The following is a 19,510-nucleotide window of genomic DNA, read 5'->3' as shown; positions in this document are numbered from 1 at the left end:
AGTACATCTCCACTGTCGTGAGGGTCTGACAGTTCTCCAGCCCAAGGATAGATCGCACTCATCCATATTCCAGCAGGCAATCAGGAGGACCAGGGGGCAGCCAGATCATTCCAGGGCTCATCAGCCCTCCAACTCCTCCGCAGGATCGACCAGTTGCCCACATCTTGAGATCTACAGCAGCACCATGTCAAGGGGGGGGGGGGAGACCAGCCCCTCTCGGCCCCTTCGTCGCAATATCCGGTGATATCTTACCTATAATAGCATCCAGTCCAATGTCAGGTGGCAGAGTCTCAATATGCAGATCAGAGCTAGGGTTATCAAATCATTCCACGTCTGAGACACTGCCTCCAGCGTCAGGGCAATGTGTCGGTGAGGCGCTTTCCGTCACTGACCTGGGCAAGGTTTTAAGGAAGTCCTGTGCAAGTTGCGGGGTGGTAAAGAAATGTTGTTTACTTAGATATGTCATCTTGAGTTTGGCCGGGAAGAGCATCGCATAGGGGATGTTGAGCTGTTGTAGTTCCTTCTTTACCGGTAGAAATTCCACCCGAGGGAGCCACAACGCTGCTGAGGCGCGGCGCAACGAAAACCTTTTAATCTTCGAGACTTTTTACTTACCTTGCCTCCATCTTGCAGGGGCTGCGCCCTGGACATCGCGCACCCCCTGACGCCTCCTGACCTCCCTGCCGGCCGCCGCCAGAGTGCCCCACGCTGCTCGTTCTCTCACCCTGTGACGGGCAGGTCATGAGGGCGGGGACGGGCGTGCCCACCATCTCGGGCTGCTCTGTGGTTGGCGGGGCTGCTTCTCTGTCCCTCCCCCCCTGGTAATCTATTTCAGCAGGGCGAGTTCAGGCCCTGTCACTGTTTAGATCTCCAGAGGGAGCCACAACGCTGCTGAGGCGCGGCGCAACGAAAACCTTTTAATCTTCGAGACTTTTTACTTACCTTGCCTCCATCTTGTAGGGGCTGCGCCCTGGACATCGCGCACCCCCTGACGCCTCCAGACCCCCCTGACGGCCGCCGCCAGAGCGCCCCACGCTGCTCGTTCCCTCACCCTGTGACGGGCAGGTCACGAGGGCGGGGACGGGTGTGCCCACCATCTCGGGCTGCTCTGTGGTTGGCGGGGCTGCTTCTCTGTCCCTCCACCCCCTGTCACGCCCCTCTTAGACCCTTTCCATGTGTCCCTATATCACAACTTCCCCGTTTAGACGGCGCAGCGGGCGGGCGCAGCGGGCGCGACGAAGGCGCGCCGAAGTTGCGCCTAAGTTAAGCCCGTCTGCGCCCGTCCGCGGCCGACCGGGGTTAGGGGCGCGTCACTCTGCCCCGCTTATCACCTATTCCCCGGCCCAACTTCACTGCCTCCAGGGTCCCTGGCCCATTGCTACTTCCACTTGGTCTCGTATTTCCTCCCTTGGTCTATCCCATGAGGTTTCCTCGCACATTCCCTTTACTGTGTCTGGCCCTTTTCTTTTACTCCCACCTTCCATTCACCCTATACCCCTTAAACCCTTAACAGTCCTCTACCTTAATACTCGGTCCGCTGTTGCCCATGCACACGAACTTTCGGTCCTGTTGGACCTTCATACCCCTGATCTCCTTTTCTTAACGGAGACCTGGTTCGGCGATGACTCCCTCCCCGCCCTTCTGGCCACCCTGCCGGCTACTTACTATGCTCTTCGGGCAGATCGCCCTTCCGGCAGAGTGGGGGGCGGCGTGGCAGTCATCGCACGCACCGATCTCCCTTTTCAAACCCTGTCCTTACCGGACATTGCTACCTCTGAATACTTGGTTATTCGCACCACCGCCACCTCTCCTTCTTTGACCTGCTTTCTCACTTACCGTCCTCCCCAATCTCCCGCACAGTTCCTCTCTGATTTTTTGGAAGTCCTGGCTACCATTACAGTTAACAACACCTCTATTTTACTCCTTGGTGATTTTAATTTCTGGCCCTCCGACCCTGCTGAATGTTCTTCCTCAAAGGAATTTTCTGAAACCCTTCAATCCCTCAATTTCACTTCCTTCGTTCACTCTCCCACCCACATCAAAGGTCACATGCTTGACCAGATCTGGTCCTTGAATTGTCCCGTGGAATCTCTCTCTATCTTGCCCTGTACATGGTCAGATCACCACTTGATTTCATTCTCTCTGCCCACTCACTCCCCAGCCAAGCCCTCTCGTCCTAAGAACATCTGGGCCCGAGCTTGGGGCCGAGCCAACCTGGAAGATTTTTCTTCCCTTCTTACCACTACTCTCCCTTCCCTGCAGGGTCTTCCTACCCTTTCGGTGGTCGCGGCCATAGATCAGTGGCTCTCTGCTGGTAGTGATTCTGTTGCCCCGCTCAAATGCATCACCTCTAAGCGCGACAAGGATGCCAATCGGTGGTTCAATGTTGCGCTAAAGGCCACCAAACTCAAAGTACGCCGCGCAGAGCGGGCTTGGAGAAGTTATTGCCCCATTTTACGACTGGAGTATACTAACATCCTTGCCCAGTATAAAAATAAGATCCTGGAGGCCAAAACCATCTACTTCTCCTCTAAAATCCTTGCTGCTGCAAACCAGTCCAAGGAGATATTCTCGATTTGTTCAGAATCTGGCGCTCTCAGACAGAACAACCCTTAAGCCCGCCCCGTCCGAAGAACTCTGCCATTCCCTCAATGACTATTTTATCCATAAAATCATTACCATTAAAGACAACATCTGCCCCCTTCTTCCACTTTTGTTGATCCCCAATGCCCCTCTCCCAAGGGAGAACTCACCATTTTCCCTCCCATATCTAAGGAAGCTTTCACGTCCATAGTATCCTTGGTTAAATCTGGTTCCCCTCTGGACCCCTGTCCGGCCCATATCCTTCGTCAGATTTTTGTCACCTGCCCTGATCCCCCCCTTCATCTCCTCAACAGCTCCCTGGCCCAAGGCGTAGTTCCCAACCCCTTGAAGTCAGCGGTTATTGTGCCGATTCTTAAAAAACCTGGGGCAGACCCTTCTGTCCCCGCCAATTTCCGCCCCATCTCCCTCCTGCCATTTTTGGCAAAGGTGCTCGAGCGCCATGTCACCTGCGCCCTGAGCTCCTTTGTGGAGATGCACGGAGCTCTTGCTCCCCGCCAGTCCGTTGTCATCTCGGTCCTGGACAACCTCAGGGAGGGTATGGATACCAACCAACGCCAGGCTCTTGTGCTTCTCGATCTCTCAGCCGCCTTTGACACGGTGGATCATACCATCCTACTTTCCCGTGTCAAGGCGGCGGGGATCGGGGGCACTGCTCTGGTCTGGTTATCCTCCTTCCTGAGCGACCGCATCCAGGCCGTTCGCTTGGGTGATTTCACAGCGGACGTCCGGAAAGTTCAGTGCGGGGTTCCCCAGGGTTCCTCCCTTTCCCCCCTCCTGTTTAATCTTTATGTTGCCCCTCTTATTTTTTCTCTTCAACAAATGGAGGTGGCCGTATTTAATTATGCGGATGACCTCCAGCTTGTTTTCAATCTGTCTTCTTCCCCTTCTTCTCTTCTTAACTTTCAATCTGTTATGCTTCATATCCGGGACTGGATGAGCCACAATCATTTGAAACTCAACCCCGATAAGACCGAGCTGGTGTTGACGGGTGGTTCATCCAGCCCCTGGTCCTCTCTTTTCTGGCCCCCTGCACTGGGCCCCTCCCCTGTCCCCACTACCTCTGTTAAAACTCTGGGTATAAAACTCAATTCTCAACTCACCCTTCATTCTCAGGTCAGCTCCGTGGTATCTTCTTCTTTCCTTTCATTGCGCACTATTCGCAGGGTGTCCCGTTTTTTTACTTTCTCTGCTCTTAAACTTATCATTTTGGCCATGGTGGTGTCCCGCCTGGATTATGGCAACGCCCTATATGCAGGTATTCCTGCATATAGTCTTCGGCGTTTGCAGCAGATACAAAACCAGGCGGCCCGCCTGGTCTTTAACCTTCCGTAATTTCACCACTCCTCCCCTCTCTTGAAAACCCTACACTGGCTTCCTGTGCGAGCCCGGGTCCAATTCAAACTCGCCTCCATTACTTTCCTAGCTCGACAGGGCTTGGCACCCGCATTTATCTCTTCTGAGATTACCCCCTATGTTCCCGCCAGGGAACTGCGTTCTTCCTCTCAGTCCCTCCTCACTATCCCTCGCTATCAGAGAAAGAAGTGGGGAGGTTCGAAATTTGCGACCCTTGCCCCAACCCTGTGGAATTCCCTCCCTTTTCAACTTCGTTCCCTCACTTCTTACTTAGATTTTCGCAAACACCTTAAGGCTTACCTGTTTACCAAGGCCTTTGACTAAATATTTTTTAGCTTCCCTTGCTCCCTAGGCCCAGATCTTTTCAGTTTTAGCGCCAAGAAACCGCTAGTGTATGTGCGCTGTACAAGTATTTTTAAACTTAAACTCAAACTCAAACTCATTCGCCGCCGCTCCTGAACGGCCATGGTGAAGTCGGGATATATGGAAATGTCCATTCCCTCGTGACGAAGCTGGCCCCGCTCCCTGGATAGGCGGAGGGCGGTATTCCAGTCCGGGTAATTTAGTAGCCGGGCGATGATCGGGCGAGGTGTTGCCCCGGGCACCTGGCGAGCCGCCAGTGAGCGGTGAGCCCTCTCAACAACCAGAACCGGAGAGCAGGCCTCCCTCCCAAAGAGCGTGATCAGAAGGCTCTCCACGTACTCCTCCATTCTGCCGGTGGCGGTGGATTCCGAAATTCCCAGGATGCGGAGGTTATTCCTCCAAGAACGGGAATCCAAGTCCTCATTCTTTTTTTTTGTTGAAACTTTTTTATTAATTTTATAAATACAAACACAAACAATTTGCAAGGAAAAAGAGAAAGAAAAGACAGCAATATAAACAACGTTGCATTACATGGTGTGAGAGCGGGAAGGTCAACCAATGAGCGTAAGTGAGCGGTGAGCCCTCTCAACAACCAGAACCGGAGAGCAGGCCTCCCTCCCAAAGAGCGTGATCAGAAGGCTCTCCACGTACTCCTCCATTCTGCCGGTGGCGGTGGATTCCGAAATTCCCAGGATGCGGAGGTTATTCCTCCAAGAACGGGAATCCAAGTCCTCATTCTTTTTTTTTGTTGAAACTTTTTTATTAATTTTATAAATACAAACACAAACAATTTGCAAGGAAAAAGAGAAAGAAAAGACAGCAATATAAACAACGTTGCATTACATGGTGTGAGAGCGGGAAGGTCAACCAATGAGCGTATGTGCTATCAAGAAAGAGTCTCGCATGGGGGGGGGGGGCAGAAGGAACAAAATGTATCCAATATACAGTAGTAAGTGGAGGAACCCTCGGGTTACGGGGACGTAGGTGCAACATCTGGGTCAGGGAGAGGGGGGGAACATATATCGCCACGGTAAGTGTTCCACTGAGTCCATATCTTCCCCCATTTTCGGGGGGTACCCCGAGAAATATATACAGTTTTTTCCCTGAACATGCACCAGTCCATGTTTTGTTTCCATTTCCGAATCCCGGGTGGTCCCTGAGCGCCCCACAGTTGCGCAATGTCTCTTTTAGCGATCATATTGCCAAAGGTCACCCATCGAAGCTGCGAAACGGAGTAGTCGTTCGGTTCCCATACATTCAGCAAGCATCTCCTAGCCTCCGGCATCGATCGCACCCCCGTAACCTCACTCATCACCTCGTGCACACGGGTCCAGAATCGCACTACCTCAGGGCACTCCCAAATGATATGGAAAAAGGTGCCCAGGAGACCGCATCCACGCCGACACAAACCATCCACAGAAAAGCCCATGTGCACCAAACGGGGACCAGTCACATACACTCTATGTAGGATTTTAAGTTGCACAAATCTAAGGCGCGCCTGGATGGCCACCTCTTTAGGGGAGGAGACCGCCGCCCGCCAGTCCTCATCGTCCAGCTCCAGCCCATCACCAATCCAGACCTCTCTAAGGCGAAGCAGGAGATCAGACCTGGAGTTGATCAACTTTTTATAAATAAGCGAAATCGTACTATCCGGAACATGTCCGTCCAGTACCCTGTCCTCAAGCGGGGACGACTCCGGAATCTCCACACCCGAAGGGAAGACCGAGAGCACCGTGTGGCGGACCTGCGCATAGCGAAAAAATTCGCGATCGCTCAGAGCGTACTCAGTTTTCAATTCCTCAAACGTCTTCATTCTCCCCTTAGTCCAAACATCATCAATCCTGCTGATACCTATCAAGTCCCACCTATCAAACCCCTTCGACTGCCAGAGAGAGCCAAGTCTATCGGATGCATACAGTGGGGTGGCACGAGTTAATTTATCAGTCCACCCAAGCGCCATGGAAGCATGTCTCCACACCTGGACAGCCGTCCTAGTGGGGCCCGTTACGTTTCGAGGGGTGAGTCTCGAGTAGAGGGCTCTATTATAGTCACCCCCCGGCAACAACCATTTGTCCATCTCGAAGGCCGGATTCGGCCAAGGGCCATACATGCAATGATTTATTGCCCCCAATTGAGACGCCCAATAATAGCGACGGATATCAGGCAAAGCAATTCCACCGTCGTACCACGGGAGCGACAGTTTAGCGATGGCGATCCGGGGCCTACCCCCCCACACCAATTGTCTCTGTAATCTCTCAACCTCACGGAAATATTTAGCCGGGACAACGTCAAGTGTGTTTTGCAATGCGTAGAGGAAGCGGGGCAGTGACATCATCTTAAACAATGCCGCTCTACCCAGGGGAGAGAGAGGGAGTTTCCCCCAAGCAACAACATCTGCCCGAAGGCGCTGAAGAGGGGGCAGCAAGTTCCGGTCAAACCGCAGTTCAGGTTTCAGAGTGATAAAAATGCCTAGGTATTTAAATCCATCTCTCACAATCGCAATAGGACAACCACTTGGCAGAAGAGGGGCGTCTCCCGACAGGACGTATACACAGGACTTCGACCAATTGATGACAAGACCCGAGTTTTTGCGAAAGGACGTTAAGACATCGAACAATACAATGAGGGATTTACGGGGAGATGTGAGATACAGCAGAATATCATCAGCATAGAGAGATACACGGTCCTCAAACTCCGAATTCCATCTAATGCCCTTCAGGGACGGTTCCCACCTCAACCAGGCCGCCAGCGGTTCCAAGGCGAGAGCAAACAACAAGGGGGACAGGGGACAGCCCTGTCGCGTGCCCCTGCCCAGAGCAAAGGGTGCAGAGACCCGACCATTGACCACCACCTGAGCCATGGGACCGGCATAAAGCAATTTGACCACCGAACAAACTCCGGACCGAAACCAAACTTGGCAAGAACCGCCCACAAATACGGCCATTCTATTGTATCAAACGCCATCGTAGCGTCCAAGGACGCCAAGATGGCAGGCTCACGCAGCGTCTCGGCTCGTGCCAAGACGCCATGCAACCGTCGGAGGTTAAGCGCCGTGTTGCGATGCGGTATAAAGCCGGATTGATCAGGGTGAACCAGGTCCCCAATGACAGTCGCCAAACGTGTCGCCAGCAGCTTGGCCAAAATTTTAGGCTCCGCATTAATCAACGAAATGGGTCTAAAAGAGGCACAGCGATCCCGAGGTTTACCATCTTTGTGGATGACGACTATAGTGGCCAGTCTCTGGTCTGGTGGGAGAGAGCCCACCTCCAAAGACTCGAGAAACATAGAGCGCAGATGCGGAGCTAGCGTGTCCGGGCGTAGTTTATATAGCTCAATGGGGAGCCCATTAGGGCCCGAAGCCTTGCCGGATCGGACCGAACGGACAGCAGCGGCAATCTCGTCCACAGTAGGCGGCGCATCCAGAGCATCCCTATCAATGTCAGGCAATCGGGGAAGTGCAATATCCCGCAATAGCAGGTGGGAGTCCTGCTCAGATCGATCAGACACCTGGGAATACACCTCGCGGAAGTAATCGGCAAAACATGTAACAATATCAGCAGGGTCAGTACAACACTCTCCATTCTCCGCAACAATCACAGGGACGACACGACTTGCATTCTCCCTCTTATCCAGCCAAGCAAGTAATTTCCCAGCCTTATCACCCACATCATACAGGCGGCCCTGCTGTTCCCTTCCCATTTCCTTAGCGGCTTCCGTGACCAGAGCCCTGTATTCATGTTGTTTCAACTCCAATAGATGTAACCCCTCAGCGGTGACCCCAGATTCCAAGCACCCCTCCAGGGCTGTGACCTCCCCCTCCAGGCGAACCATCTCAGCACGGTTGGCCAACTTCACGCTACCAATCAACGAGAGGGCCTGGCCACGAATGACAGTCTTGTAAGCTTCCCAAAGTAAACTTGGGGAGGAAACAGAGCCCACATTTTCCGCAAAATAACAATCGTGCGTTTTAACCAGCTCAGCCCTGACCCTGGGGTCCTTCAAATACCAGGGGTTAATCGGAGCCACTCGGCCCGCCGAACCCCGCCGTGCATCAACCACCAGCCAAAGCGGAGAATGGTCCGAAATACCCCTTGCCAGATGTTTAACTTCCCGTATGAGGGATGCATGGGCCGAGGGCAATAATATATGATCTAACCTCGAGAGACTACCATGAGCACCAGAATGATAGGTATATTGCAACTGCCCCGGGTGAAGCAAGCGCCAGCAATCAGTGAGCCCCAGCGTCTCTAGGAAGTCACTCAACCAAGTCTGGGCCTTCGGCAGTTCCCTGGGAGGGTGATGGTCAAGCATCCCCGAGACCACCGCATTAAAATCACCCCCAACCAAAAGCAGACCCTTGGGGAGACCCAGGATAAGTCCACTCAGATCAGCGAATGTGGTGGCTTGGAGGCCCGGGGGCACGTACACGGAAATCAGAATAGGAACCTTCCCTTCCCAGCGCCCCACAATGGCGGCGTATCGTCCCTTATCATCCAGTATGACATCATCAATGGCCATGGGGAGGGAGGTCCGAACCAGAATGCCCGCCCCTCTGGAGCCCGAAGTAAAACCCGAGTGCGCCACAAGGCGATAACCACGCCTATTCAGAGCGTAGCACTTGTTGCCGAGCAAATGAGTCTCCTGCAGTAAGACAACATCAGGAGACAAACGTTTCAGCAATTGCAGCACCACCCTCCTCTTGATCCCATCCCCCAACCCGTTCACGTTCCAACACAATATCTGAAGTCCCCTACCCCCCATCCCCGAATTCAGCCCCTCCCCCGCCCCACATCCAAAGCAACTGCAGAAAACAGGAGTTTGCCTTTCCTTCACCTTGCAAATAACAATAAAATTCAAACAAATAACCCAGTCCCCACAACAATGCCAAAACAACTATACCCCCCACCCCGCACCCCTGCTGAAGACCAAAAAGCCCCATAAACTTGCAGTGTGCCTGTCGCCCAACCTCCCAACTAATCTACGAAAAGAAAACCCAGGAGGAGAAAGGACCCGCTCACCCCCCACCCACCCCCAAAAGGACTATTACTTGCAAACATTAATGACACAGCATAGCACAGTTCAAAGCCAACGTGAAGGGTACGGGGTCAAAGTCGACATCTATTCCTGCTCCGTCGGGCCACCTTCCGCCCGATCCGATCTGCCAGAGTCCTCAAATGGTTCTTGATCCGCAGGCAGCGAGTCAAGCCAGTCACTCACGACCCCAGGATGGTCGAAGAAAAAAGTACGATCCCTATGAACCACCCGCAAACGGGCCGGGAAGAGCATGGCATACTTCATAGACCTTTCCCGGAGTCTCTTCTTGACCCCTTGAAACCCCAGCCTCTGTTTCTGGACCTGTTGTGTAAAGTCCGGATAAAAGCTGACAGTAGAGTTCTCAAAGGCAACGGGACCAGACTGCCTCGAAGCCTGCAGGATAGCGTCTCTGTCCCGGAAATGAAAGATCCTCGCAATGATGGGTCGTGGGTTAGCACCCGATTTAGGTGTGCCGCCGGGGATCCTATGTGCACGCTCAACAGCGAAAAACTTGCTGAGGCCCTTGGGCGCCAAGTGATTCAGCACCAGGTCTTCCACCAATAAGTCCGTCGAGGCAGCAGTCGATGATTCCGGGACCCCAATCAGGCGGATGTTATTGCGCCTGGCACGGCTTTCATAGTCCTCTAGGCGCCCAGAGAAAGTCATTAGCTTTCCGCAGATTCCCGACTTCAGCCTGTAAGTCAGAGACGTCAGTGACCAGACTAGTGGTCTTGAGATCCAGGGATTTGACCTTTTCGTTTGTCTTCGCCAAATCCGCCCTGATCAAATTGACATCAATCGACACAGTATCCAGTTTGAGAGTCAAGGCCTCATATTGTTGCCCCAATGAAGCCTTCATACCGGTAATGGCGCCCATGAGATCCCGCAACGAGGGCTCCTCCGCAATCGATGAGTCCTCCGGCATTGTCGTCGAGGGTTTAGACGCTGCGCCCGGCGATCCTTTAGTAAGGGTGTACCGGTCCATAATGTTCGTCTGCAAAGCACTCCCTCGAACGCCCGGTTTAGACTTGCGCCTCTCACTCTCTGGCTTGGTGGCCATCTTAAATCCTGGACCCGTACGGGTCGCCTGTTGTCGGGTGAAAATGATGACTGCGGTGGCAAATGCAGGACCAAAAGGGCGAAGGTGGTGCCAGTCTCAGAACTGAAAGCCACGACAGATCGGCATTAGAAACGGATAGACCAAAAATATAGGCACGTCCGGCCGTCTACGTAGCTAGCAAAGTCAGGTTGATCTCCGGACAGGAATCGAAACCAAAAGCGGTCGCCAGCCCATACCAGTCCGGTAGTCCGTTGTTGTTCACTTACTGGACGGCAGGCCAGACAAGATAGCTCGGGGCGTCACCTAGGAGCAGGCCAGAAAACTGCGGCGATCTGTAGCTCTGGACCCCGAAGTCCCAAAAAGTTTTTTGAAACAGATAAATGATCAGTAGAACTACGCCAATAAACACCCGTCGTCAGAACCAGGATAAAGTACAGGATAGTCGATGGAGGTGGCGAGGGTCCGGGAGCCCTGTGCTCACGCGACCATCTTGGGTGCGCGCGAAGCTCCTCGCAAGTCCTCATTCTTGGCTGCTATTCCTCTAAACACCCTTTCCATTTCCAACGCACGGGACGTCGTCGTATTAGAAGTGTCTTCCAGATCCGATATCTGGCGTTCCGTCTCCATCAGCCGCTCCTCATGCTTATCTACTCTATGGGATACCCCATCTAGGCGCGCAGCCATGGAGTCCATTTTGGTTTCAATGGTGGTCAGACTGGATTGCATGGCTAGTAATAAATCCTTCAAATCCGCGGTTGAGGGCAGCTGAGCTGCCATCTGTTCCTCCTCGGGGTCCGTCTGGGAGCTGGTGCCCTTTCGTGCCTCAAAGTTTAATTTGGGTTTGCGTCCGTCTGGCTTCCCCATGTCGGTCAACAGCGAGACAGGAGGAGGGGTCCAATCAGCTGTGCAGCTTTTGGGCCTAGAACAGAAGCCAATCGAGAGAGGGGGGATATCCTAAAGGATTATCGTATCCTCAGTAGTCGGGCCCGCCCCGGCGTGCAGTCTTTTACAGGACCTAGCCTCATCCCTGTGATGGTTCTAAGGGGGTCAGGATGCCACCAGACAGTCCGGAGGGTCTCGGCGATGTTGTCCCCTACGCTTTCTGTAAGGTCGCCAGGCTCATCAGATCAAGGGTAGACCATTACCAGTACCGCGCAGCGCTGTTTTCATCAAGGACGTCCGCGTGGCTGAGGCATCCGCTATTTGGTATGTATCTGCCCAGTTTCCGAAAGCTCGTCATGTGGCAGGGACAGAAGTACAAGTCAGCCTATCTGTAGTCCCTATGGGGGGGGGGAAGCCCAGTCGAGGGACAGCCACACCAGCTAATGCAGTATCACAGGCTGCCCAGTATATTAAGTCTTATATCCAGCACAGGAAGCTGGCCATTCTCACCGCACTCCCAATGATGGGGCCAGCGCAGTTTCACACAGTGTTCTGTTGCTTCGCCGCATCCACTAAATCCTATTCCCTTCTCCTCTTAGGGGTTCCCCCCAAGCAGCCGTCCGGGTCCCGGAGTGCATGCAGGTCAGATAAGGACTCCAGGGTACCCAGAAGAGCGCTCTACGCGCCGGCAGGGCGTTGTTCCCTTTTACGCACTAACGATGTTTGGCAGTGAGTGTTACCGGCCCTGGGGGACTTCAAATACAGTCCGCTAGCTGTTCCGGTTATCGCCCCGGGTCTCCAGCCCAGCTCCGCAGTGCCCGCCTACCTATTTATCGGCTCGCAGCACCAAGCCGCACGTCACACGGTAAAAGTTCCTGCAGCGAGCGGGACCAGCAGACTCTCTTCCGCAGTCAGTAGCAGAGCTTACTGTACATTCGGGCCCCCACGGGCAGCACAAAAAAGAGGGAGAGTCGTCCCTAGCGATCTCCACGGCGACGCACAGTTCCCCGCCTCAGGTCCGCAGCGCCACCATTTTGTACATTTCAGGCTTCGGAGTTCAGCAGCGGATTCCTCAGCCCGTCAAGAGGTAAAAGCAATGTTCACAGCGAAATATACCGCCTCCAAGTTCCGATGCTTACATTTATAAGTTTGGCATTTAGAGGAGCGCAATAACCAGGATAAATTACAGATGATTTGCCGGAACTGCAAGAGCCTCGCTCTCGAGTGTGGCCATCTTGCTTGGCGCCCTCTAGCGCCCCCCAAGAAGCACTGTGAACTTCTAGAGACAATGGTAGAGCAATTACAACATTGTGGTCAAAAGGACTTATAAGGCAGTATTAAAAAATATATTATTCAGAAGTACAACTTGCCAAAAAAGCAAATTTTAAGGCGAGGATAGCATAGTCTGGCAATAAGTCCAAGGAAATCTTTACAATAGTAAAACCCTATATGGGCCCAGAGGCCGCCACTAGAGACAATCGACCCTCGGTTGATTGGTGTAATCAACTGCCTCCATACTTTTAAAGTAAAACCACAACCATTTAAGCTAGCCTTTTATTAGATCCTTCGGCTACGGACAACCCATATGAGGTTGCATGTAGTAGTAAAACGACCACTGGAGTGGCAACTTTGTCTAATGTCCTCCCTATTTCCTTGAAAGAATCATTAGTAGCCATTAAAAACCTCAAATCCGGGTCCCCTTCTGATCCGTGCCTGCCCCGTTTACTTGTCAAAGGGGCACTTAATATTAATCTGTTAGCAAATGAAGTGCTCAACGCCTCATTGACCACAGGAGTGGGTCTTGCACAATGGAAGCAAGCTAAAATTCTACCCTTGCTCAAGAAACCCTCGGCTCACCCGTGTTCAGGAAAACTACAGACCAAAATCCTTACTTCCTGCTCTTTCAAAAGTTCTAGAGAAATGAGTAAATCCACAACTCTCACAATATCTTGAAATTTATGATCTACTGCACTCCAGCCAGTCTGGGTTCAGACACAGTTTCAGTACTGAGACGTCACTGATGAAGTCTCTGAACAGATTAAAGGGACCTTAGATAAATGGGAATGCCGTCTTGGTCATGTTGGACCTTTCGGCAGCCTTTGATCCAGTTCTCCACTCAAGGTTGCTATCTCCAATCAGTTGGGGTCAGTGGTATAGCCTTAAAGGGGCTTTCCTCCTTTTTGGAAGGTAGAAGTCAGTAAGTTTGGAAAATCCCGAATTGCACTTCAAGTGTCACTTGAAGTGCCCCAGGGATCGGCTCTTAGACCCACCCTATTTATGGTCTGCCATTCTCCCTTAGCCATCCTAGCTGAGGAGTTTGGGGCTAAAGTGGTTTCTTATGCTGACATTACCCAGCTATTGTTTACCTGTGGAAAGGGAGAAGAGATGGCTGGGGAGGCCATTAATGCCTCTCATGTTTCATCAGATGATGGTTAATCAATTAAAATGCAATGCTGGAAACACAGAGATACTATTCTTTGGCTCTGTCTCGCCAGTGTTATGGCAGTCCTGTTGGCCAAATGCTGCCCCACCTCCTTGCCCTCAACAGGATACAGTTAAGAACTTAGGCATCACATTTGATAAAAATGGATTCTTTTCCAAACCCTTGTCCTTGCTTACAAAGCACTGCGGCCCACTGGGGAAAGGTTTAAAGAGTAAGCTCATTCCAGAATTCTCCGATCTTCCTTCAGTCGGTTGGCTAAGATCTCAAAGATTCATGGAATGAGAATTCAAGGCAGGTCTTTCTCCTATTTCGGGTTGGTTGCCTGGAACAAACTTCCCTTGGGTTTACATACAACAACTGAGACACCAGTATTTAAAAAAAAAAATTAAAAACCTGGATGTTTCAACAGGAATAGTAAACCTATTTCATATTATCATAGTAGCCATTGTAGAATGGTTGCTTCTTTTTCATAAACATTAAATTATTGTAAAAGGGACTCATTCGTGCATCTCAATTTTGATTCAAGAGGTTGTATATTAACCCTGGGCGTAGTCTGTGTAGCAGGGCTACGCGGAGGGCCACGGAGTTGGAAACAAACTCCGTAGAACACCGTGGAGCTCCACTACGCCGCCCGCCTCCACCGCCTATCAAGATATAAGTTACCAGTAATTAAAAAAATACTAAAAACCACTTACCTCTTTACTGTGGCATCCCGGGCTGTCCTCCTCTTCTACCTCGCCATAAGGGTACTGCTTGAGAAAACTGTGTATGCGCGCACGCCCGCAAGGTTGTAGAGAAGAATGAACATAATAATTAACCAGCAGCATAAATGTGCACTGTATCTTTTTAGAAATCTATGTGTAAATACTGTAACCCTGAAATCGAGACTGGTAATCTGTTAACAAGAATTGTATTCTCATTCCGCTTAAAAGTCCTGTCACTTTTTTTCAAGACATTCTTAGCTACCTGTCTGCTGCATCAGAAATGTTCATTTGACGCCAACCATTCAGATTGCCTAGTTCCTCAAACTAGCGGTTGCTGGATTGATCGGAGTGGCGGGATGGGAGGGAGGAAAAAGAAAAGAAAAAATACACTTACCTTTTAACTGTCTCTCCTCCGTCATCTCTCCACGTCTTTCCCTGCCGGAACGGAAGTAGATAGGCTCCTCTAAGCCAGTGCAGTGTTGTGATTGGTCTGAGCGCTGTGGTTTGTCGCTCAGACAGGCAGTGGGAGCATGTGCATGATCTCCACCCAGTCTATAATACATCCTGGGTGGTGACTGTTTGTCTGGCCCAAGTCTGATCCACCAAACAGTCATGCGCACTTATAGTGTGCCCACCACTCCTTCCCCTGCTCCTCAGTTTGCAGAGCAGCCCCGCCCCGCAAAACTGCTGCAGCAGGAAAAAATAAAATGATAATAACATCATGTTATTATCATTTTATTTTTCCTAATTTGCACTGCTGAAAACCGTGAGGTGACGCTCATCCTCCTTAGCGGAGGAGCCACCACTGCCACAAACCCTCCAAGGATCCGGGAGTCCTGTATTGAACTAAGGGATAAAATGCTTGCTTTAGTTCGATTAGTTAATTTTGCAGCTGATCGTCCCCCTACGAGTTAAGGATTAAAATTCACAAATTAAATGTCAAGATATACAAAAGTCTTTCTCATTAACCCTCTGAAGCCTAAACACACCTTATTTTTATATATTGTGCATTTCATTGTTATATTAACAGACTTTTTAACCAGAAATGTTGCTTTAAGATGATTGTAATGTATTGGTTTTTGTATGCCTGTTATACGACTCATTTGCTATTTTCTTTTTTTCAGGGAGCTGTCTGTGACTTTTGTGAAGCGTGGGTGTGCCATGGCCGGAAGTGTCTCAGCACACATGCCTGCATTTGTCCTTTGACAGATGCAGAATGTGTTGAATGTGAAAGAGGGGTCTGGGATCATGGTGAGTTGTTAAGATCAAAGAATAATGAAAAAATTTCATGAGCCATCCAGTTATCTTGGATTTCTTGCTAGAGGCCAAGGCTTTAGTTACATTGTATGTTTTAAACACATTTTGAATGTTTGCTGGTAAAGATAGGCGAAAGCTTTGAGTAGAAAACGTAAAACCTTTCTAAAATAGCACAGGGCCAAATAATGTGTTGCGCAGTCACTATTCATTTTTGAGAGCTAATGGATCACATGACCATTGTTTAAAGGTTTGTAGCATTGGATTTTGTGCCAGAAGTATGAAATATCTCTGTGCTATTCGGCAACATATGGTACCTGTAGGAGAGTAGGGTCTGCTTTCCTATGGTCACCCCACTTTTTGCTTTTTGCTTCACTGGTTATCGACTTAATGTGGCTGTGGGCCTGCTACTCAGACCCACAGCCCAGCTGTGCTCTCTCTGAATTCAATACCATGTACTTTAGGTACATTACAAATTGGACATTGGGTCACCTTATGAGCCCCTGTACAGTGTACTATAGGTACCCAGGGCATTGGTGCATCCAAGGCCTACCAGGGGCTGCAGCATGTATTATGCCACCCCTGGCTGGCCACACACATTAAATTTATCAAAAAGAGAGAGGGGGGGGGAGGGAGGACCAAGGAGCTTATAAAGGTCCAGTGTCCGTGCTCCTAATATTAATATTTAACCAACAAAGAGGACAAAGTTCCTGTGCCAGGGTGCAAAAAGTCACCCATGCATCGTGGTGCAAAAAGTCACCCATACTTAAAAGATTGGAAGGAAAAGAAAAGAAAAAAGAGAAAGGGATTCCAAGGTATAGAGGACCCAAAATTATGAGAGGGTAAGACACTTTATTTCCTCTGTTGCCCTCACACACCCCGAAGAGTGTCATGCTTCATTATCGGGCGTTTGCTCCTCACACACATTGACACAACTGGCTGATCACTCAGCTGGGGCAAGGTTGTGTAATCGCCCCTTGCTTAGATATAGTATTCCTATATCTAACTTTATATCTAGACACATATACACCTATAAGTCACTCCTATGGCAGGCCTTAATCCTGGAGGCAGAGTGCTTGGTTTTATGTGAGATGGTGCTCTAGCATTAGCTGAGCCTGTCTGCAGCTTTCGGAACCATGTCCTTATAGCTGTTCTAGGATATAGCCATACCATATACTTTTAAGTGCCTTATGAACCTCTCGTTTAAATGCTAACTCTGGTTTGGCTTTATCAAAACATCTCGAGTGAGGTGTCATACGCTTTGGAATACTACCCCCTCACCAGTTCTGGCGACGGGGGTAGCATTCCACCCTTCTAGAGGGAGAAGAAATGTTGTTCCTACAAATCCCGGTTAAAGTTAACCAGAGCCTCAGCATCACAAAATGGATGCTGCTGCCACAGACACGAGTCTGACCTCATGCTGCTGGGAGTCCTTCCAGCAAGGGAGGCTTGGACAATAGGTTTCCTGTCTTGGGAGGTGCTAGCACCACCCCAGACAGGCTCTTGTGTATTGGGGCAGGTAGGGCTGAAAGAAATGAGACACTGCCTGGGGCACACAAGGTGTCCCATGCATAATCAGTCAGTCAGTCAAATACTTCTATTCGATAAATCAATATCATAAAAAGACATTGGTACAATTAAAAAATATAATACACAATATATACAACAATATTATACAAAATATACAGTAATGTTATACAAAAATATAACCAGTATATGGCCATTAAAAATTTGATAAAATGAGAATTAAAAAATGGCAATCTGCTATTTTGGTTTACATTGCTACATCTCTTTAGATGTCTAAAATAAATTTATACTAATTAGGATCAACCAAGTTCATAGGGACGGAATTATTCTTATTCCTGATCCGGACAGCGGCTACTAAAAAGCTAGCAACATGGAAAATTATACGGTGAGTATTTAGTAATTGTAAGTACAGGAGAGCTGGCTTTACTTGTAAGAACCCTGCCTCCCTCAATATAGGAAGCAGAAACTTCTTCCTGATATCCACATAATGTTCACAGAACATTAAAAAATGTGTTGTGTCCTGTATGGAAAAAATGTCACAGTTACATGGGCTAGCCTTTTCCGGTTTGCACCATTTTGGGAAGCAGCCTAAGGTCAAATGAATCAAATTAAAACGAAAACGAGTTAAAAGATGCCTATGGTAGGGACGGTTAGCCACAGTGAGATAAAGTTCGGGACCAGGTGAATTAACTAAGATAAGATTGGCTCTAACAGTGGGTTTCCTTAATTCTACCTCGATGCATAGTCAAGTTCAAACCGGTGCTGGGGTACTCCAGCCCCAGCTCTGGCGTGAAACTCGACAAAGGGAAAGGGGTGTAACCACCCCCTTCCCTGGTCCCACCCATAGGAGGGACCTAGCAGGTAATCCAGCCCCAAGATTTGGTATATAGGTAGGAGCTGAGTCCCAAGACTTTAGATTTTATCCTGACTGAAACTTGAAACGAAACTCTGGACCTTCGACATTCTACCTGAAGATAGAAGACTGAAGAATATCCCTTGTGGTCAAGGAGTGACCACCCTGCACAAGCAGGCACCATCCAGCGATCAACGGCTTGCTTTGTCGACGCTCCCGCCTGAGCCCAAGCACAGAGCCTGACAAGAACCGGACTTCCAGACTTACTTCAGCCCGATCCACTGTGATGTATTCTTATAGGTTCTGTATCGATCCCCCTATTCCTGACCCTGTTCTGGTTAACAAGTTAACTAGCAGCCATCCCATGATGCAGAAACCGTTATCTGATTAAGCCACACTACGGCACAGGAACGTGTTATCTGATTAGGTCATAACGCTTGCCATCTAATTAGACAAGCGATATTCCTCCAGCCCCTGATAAGGCATACGGAGTTCTCAAAACAAATCAAACCTATGACAACCTGGGAAAAACCCTGCGGCCATTGTTTTGATTTCATCGAGAACTTCAGCAAAAGAATGTGCTAACGACCAAGTCGTATGACATCCTTATTGACGTATCTATGTCCATCCTTACGTCAATCTCGGCACCTTACAGGTATAAATATTACCGGTATTGCCTTAAGCAAACACACGCGGTGGTGACGAGATCGGAGCAGTCAGACTTGCCGAAGCCCAGAGCAGAGCAGACCCCGCTGGCGCAGCCCCGCCTTCCTGACGCGCTGAGAACGAGACGCTGCTTTCTCCTGCCGAGAAATCCAGCTCCGGCGCTTCCGGGTAGCCCTCGCAGGCAGCCTGGAATATCGAGACCAGAGACGAGATACCCCATCCCTCATTCATCCTAGATTCAAGGTACGGAACTGAATAACCCCTTGCAGAGAATTCTTGAGTCAGTCACTTGGCAAAACAAACTTAACTTAAACTGCTACTTTCTATTCCCGCCCACGTATTAGGCTTAGGTCAGGTACACCGGGGTAGGCGTAGTTAGAAACACCAGTTGAGTACGATTAGTCAAATGTATATGTGTATGTATCTATTTTATCCATTTTAAACCACCTTATGGCTTAGAAACCATATAAATGTTTTTACAGTATTATTTTATACTTCGGCTTTTATTGTATGCACTTTACTTAACCATAAGTATTGCGATAATATCGATCCATTTCTCTTGTATGAGAAAAGAGACTGATCAATAAATAACATCTTTTATTGAACACGCCCGTCTCTTCCTTTTCTCTACAATCTGGTGAAACTAAGAATGCACGTACTGACTGAGTAAAATAAGTTGTCTTTTGTTTTCACACGACTCTAGAGATACACTCTTGATTAGGGGAGAGCAAAGTTGTCATGTTCTATGGTTGTCAGAAACTAAATCC

At 49.8% G+C, this 19,510-nt stretch overlaps 1 protein-coding gene across 3 annotated transcripts in view; it reads left to right on the top strand.

The window, feature by feature from the left end:
• Positions 1-19,510, top strand: part of ZNF330 (zinc finger protein 330) — a 167,846-nt gene that overhangs the window by 69,884 nt on the left and 78,452 nt on the right. For all 3 annotated transcript variants that reach the window (XM_078676862.1, XM_078676860.1, XM_078676861.1), the window contains exon 6: positions 15,568-15,694. In XM_078676862.1, coding sequence (XP_078532988.1) covers positions 15,568-15,694 — 127 coding nt within the window. The remainder of the gene's footprint in view (positions 1-15,567; positions 15,695-19,510) is intronic.

The sequence above is a fragment of the Lissotriton helveticus genome, chromosome 2_1 (genome assembly GCF_964261635.1).
Source record: "Lissotriton helveticus chromosome 2_1, aLisHel1.1, whole genome shotgun sequence".
Classification (NCBI taxonomy): Eukaryota; Metazoa; Chordata; class Amphibia; order Caudata; family Salamandridae; genus Lissotriton; species Lissotriton helveticus.
Note: the sequence above shows the minus strand (reverse complement) of the source record. Positions and strands in the feature narration are given on the sequence as shown.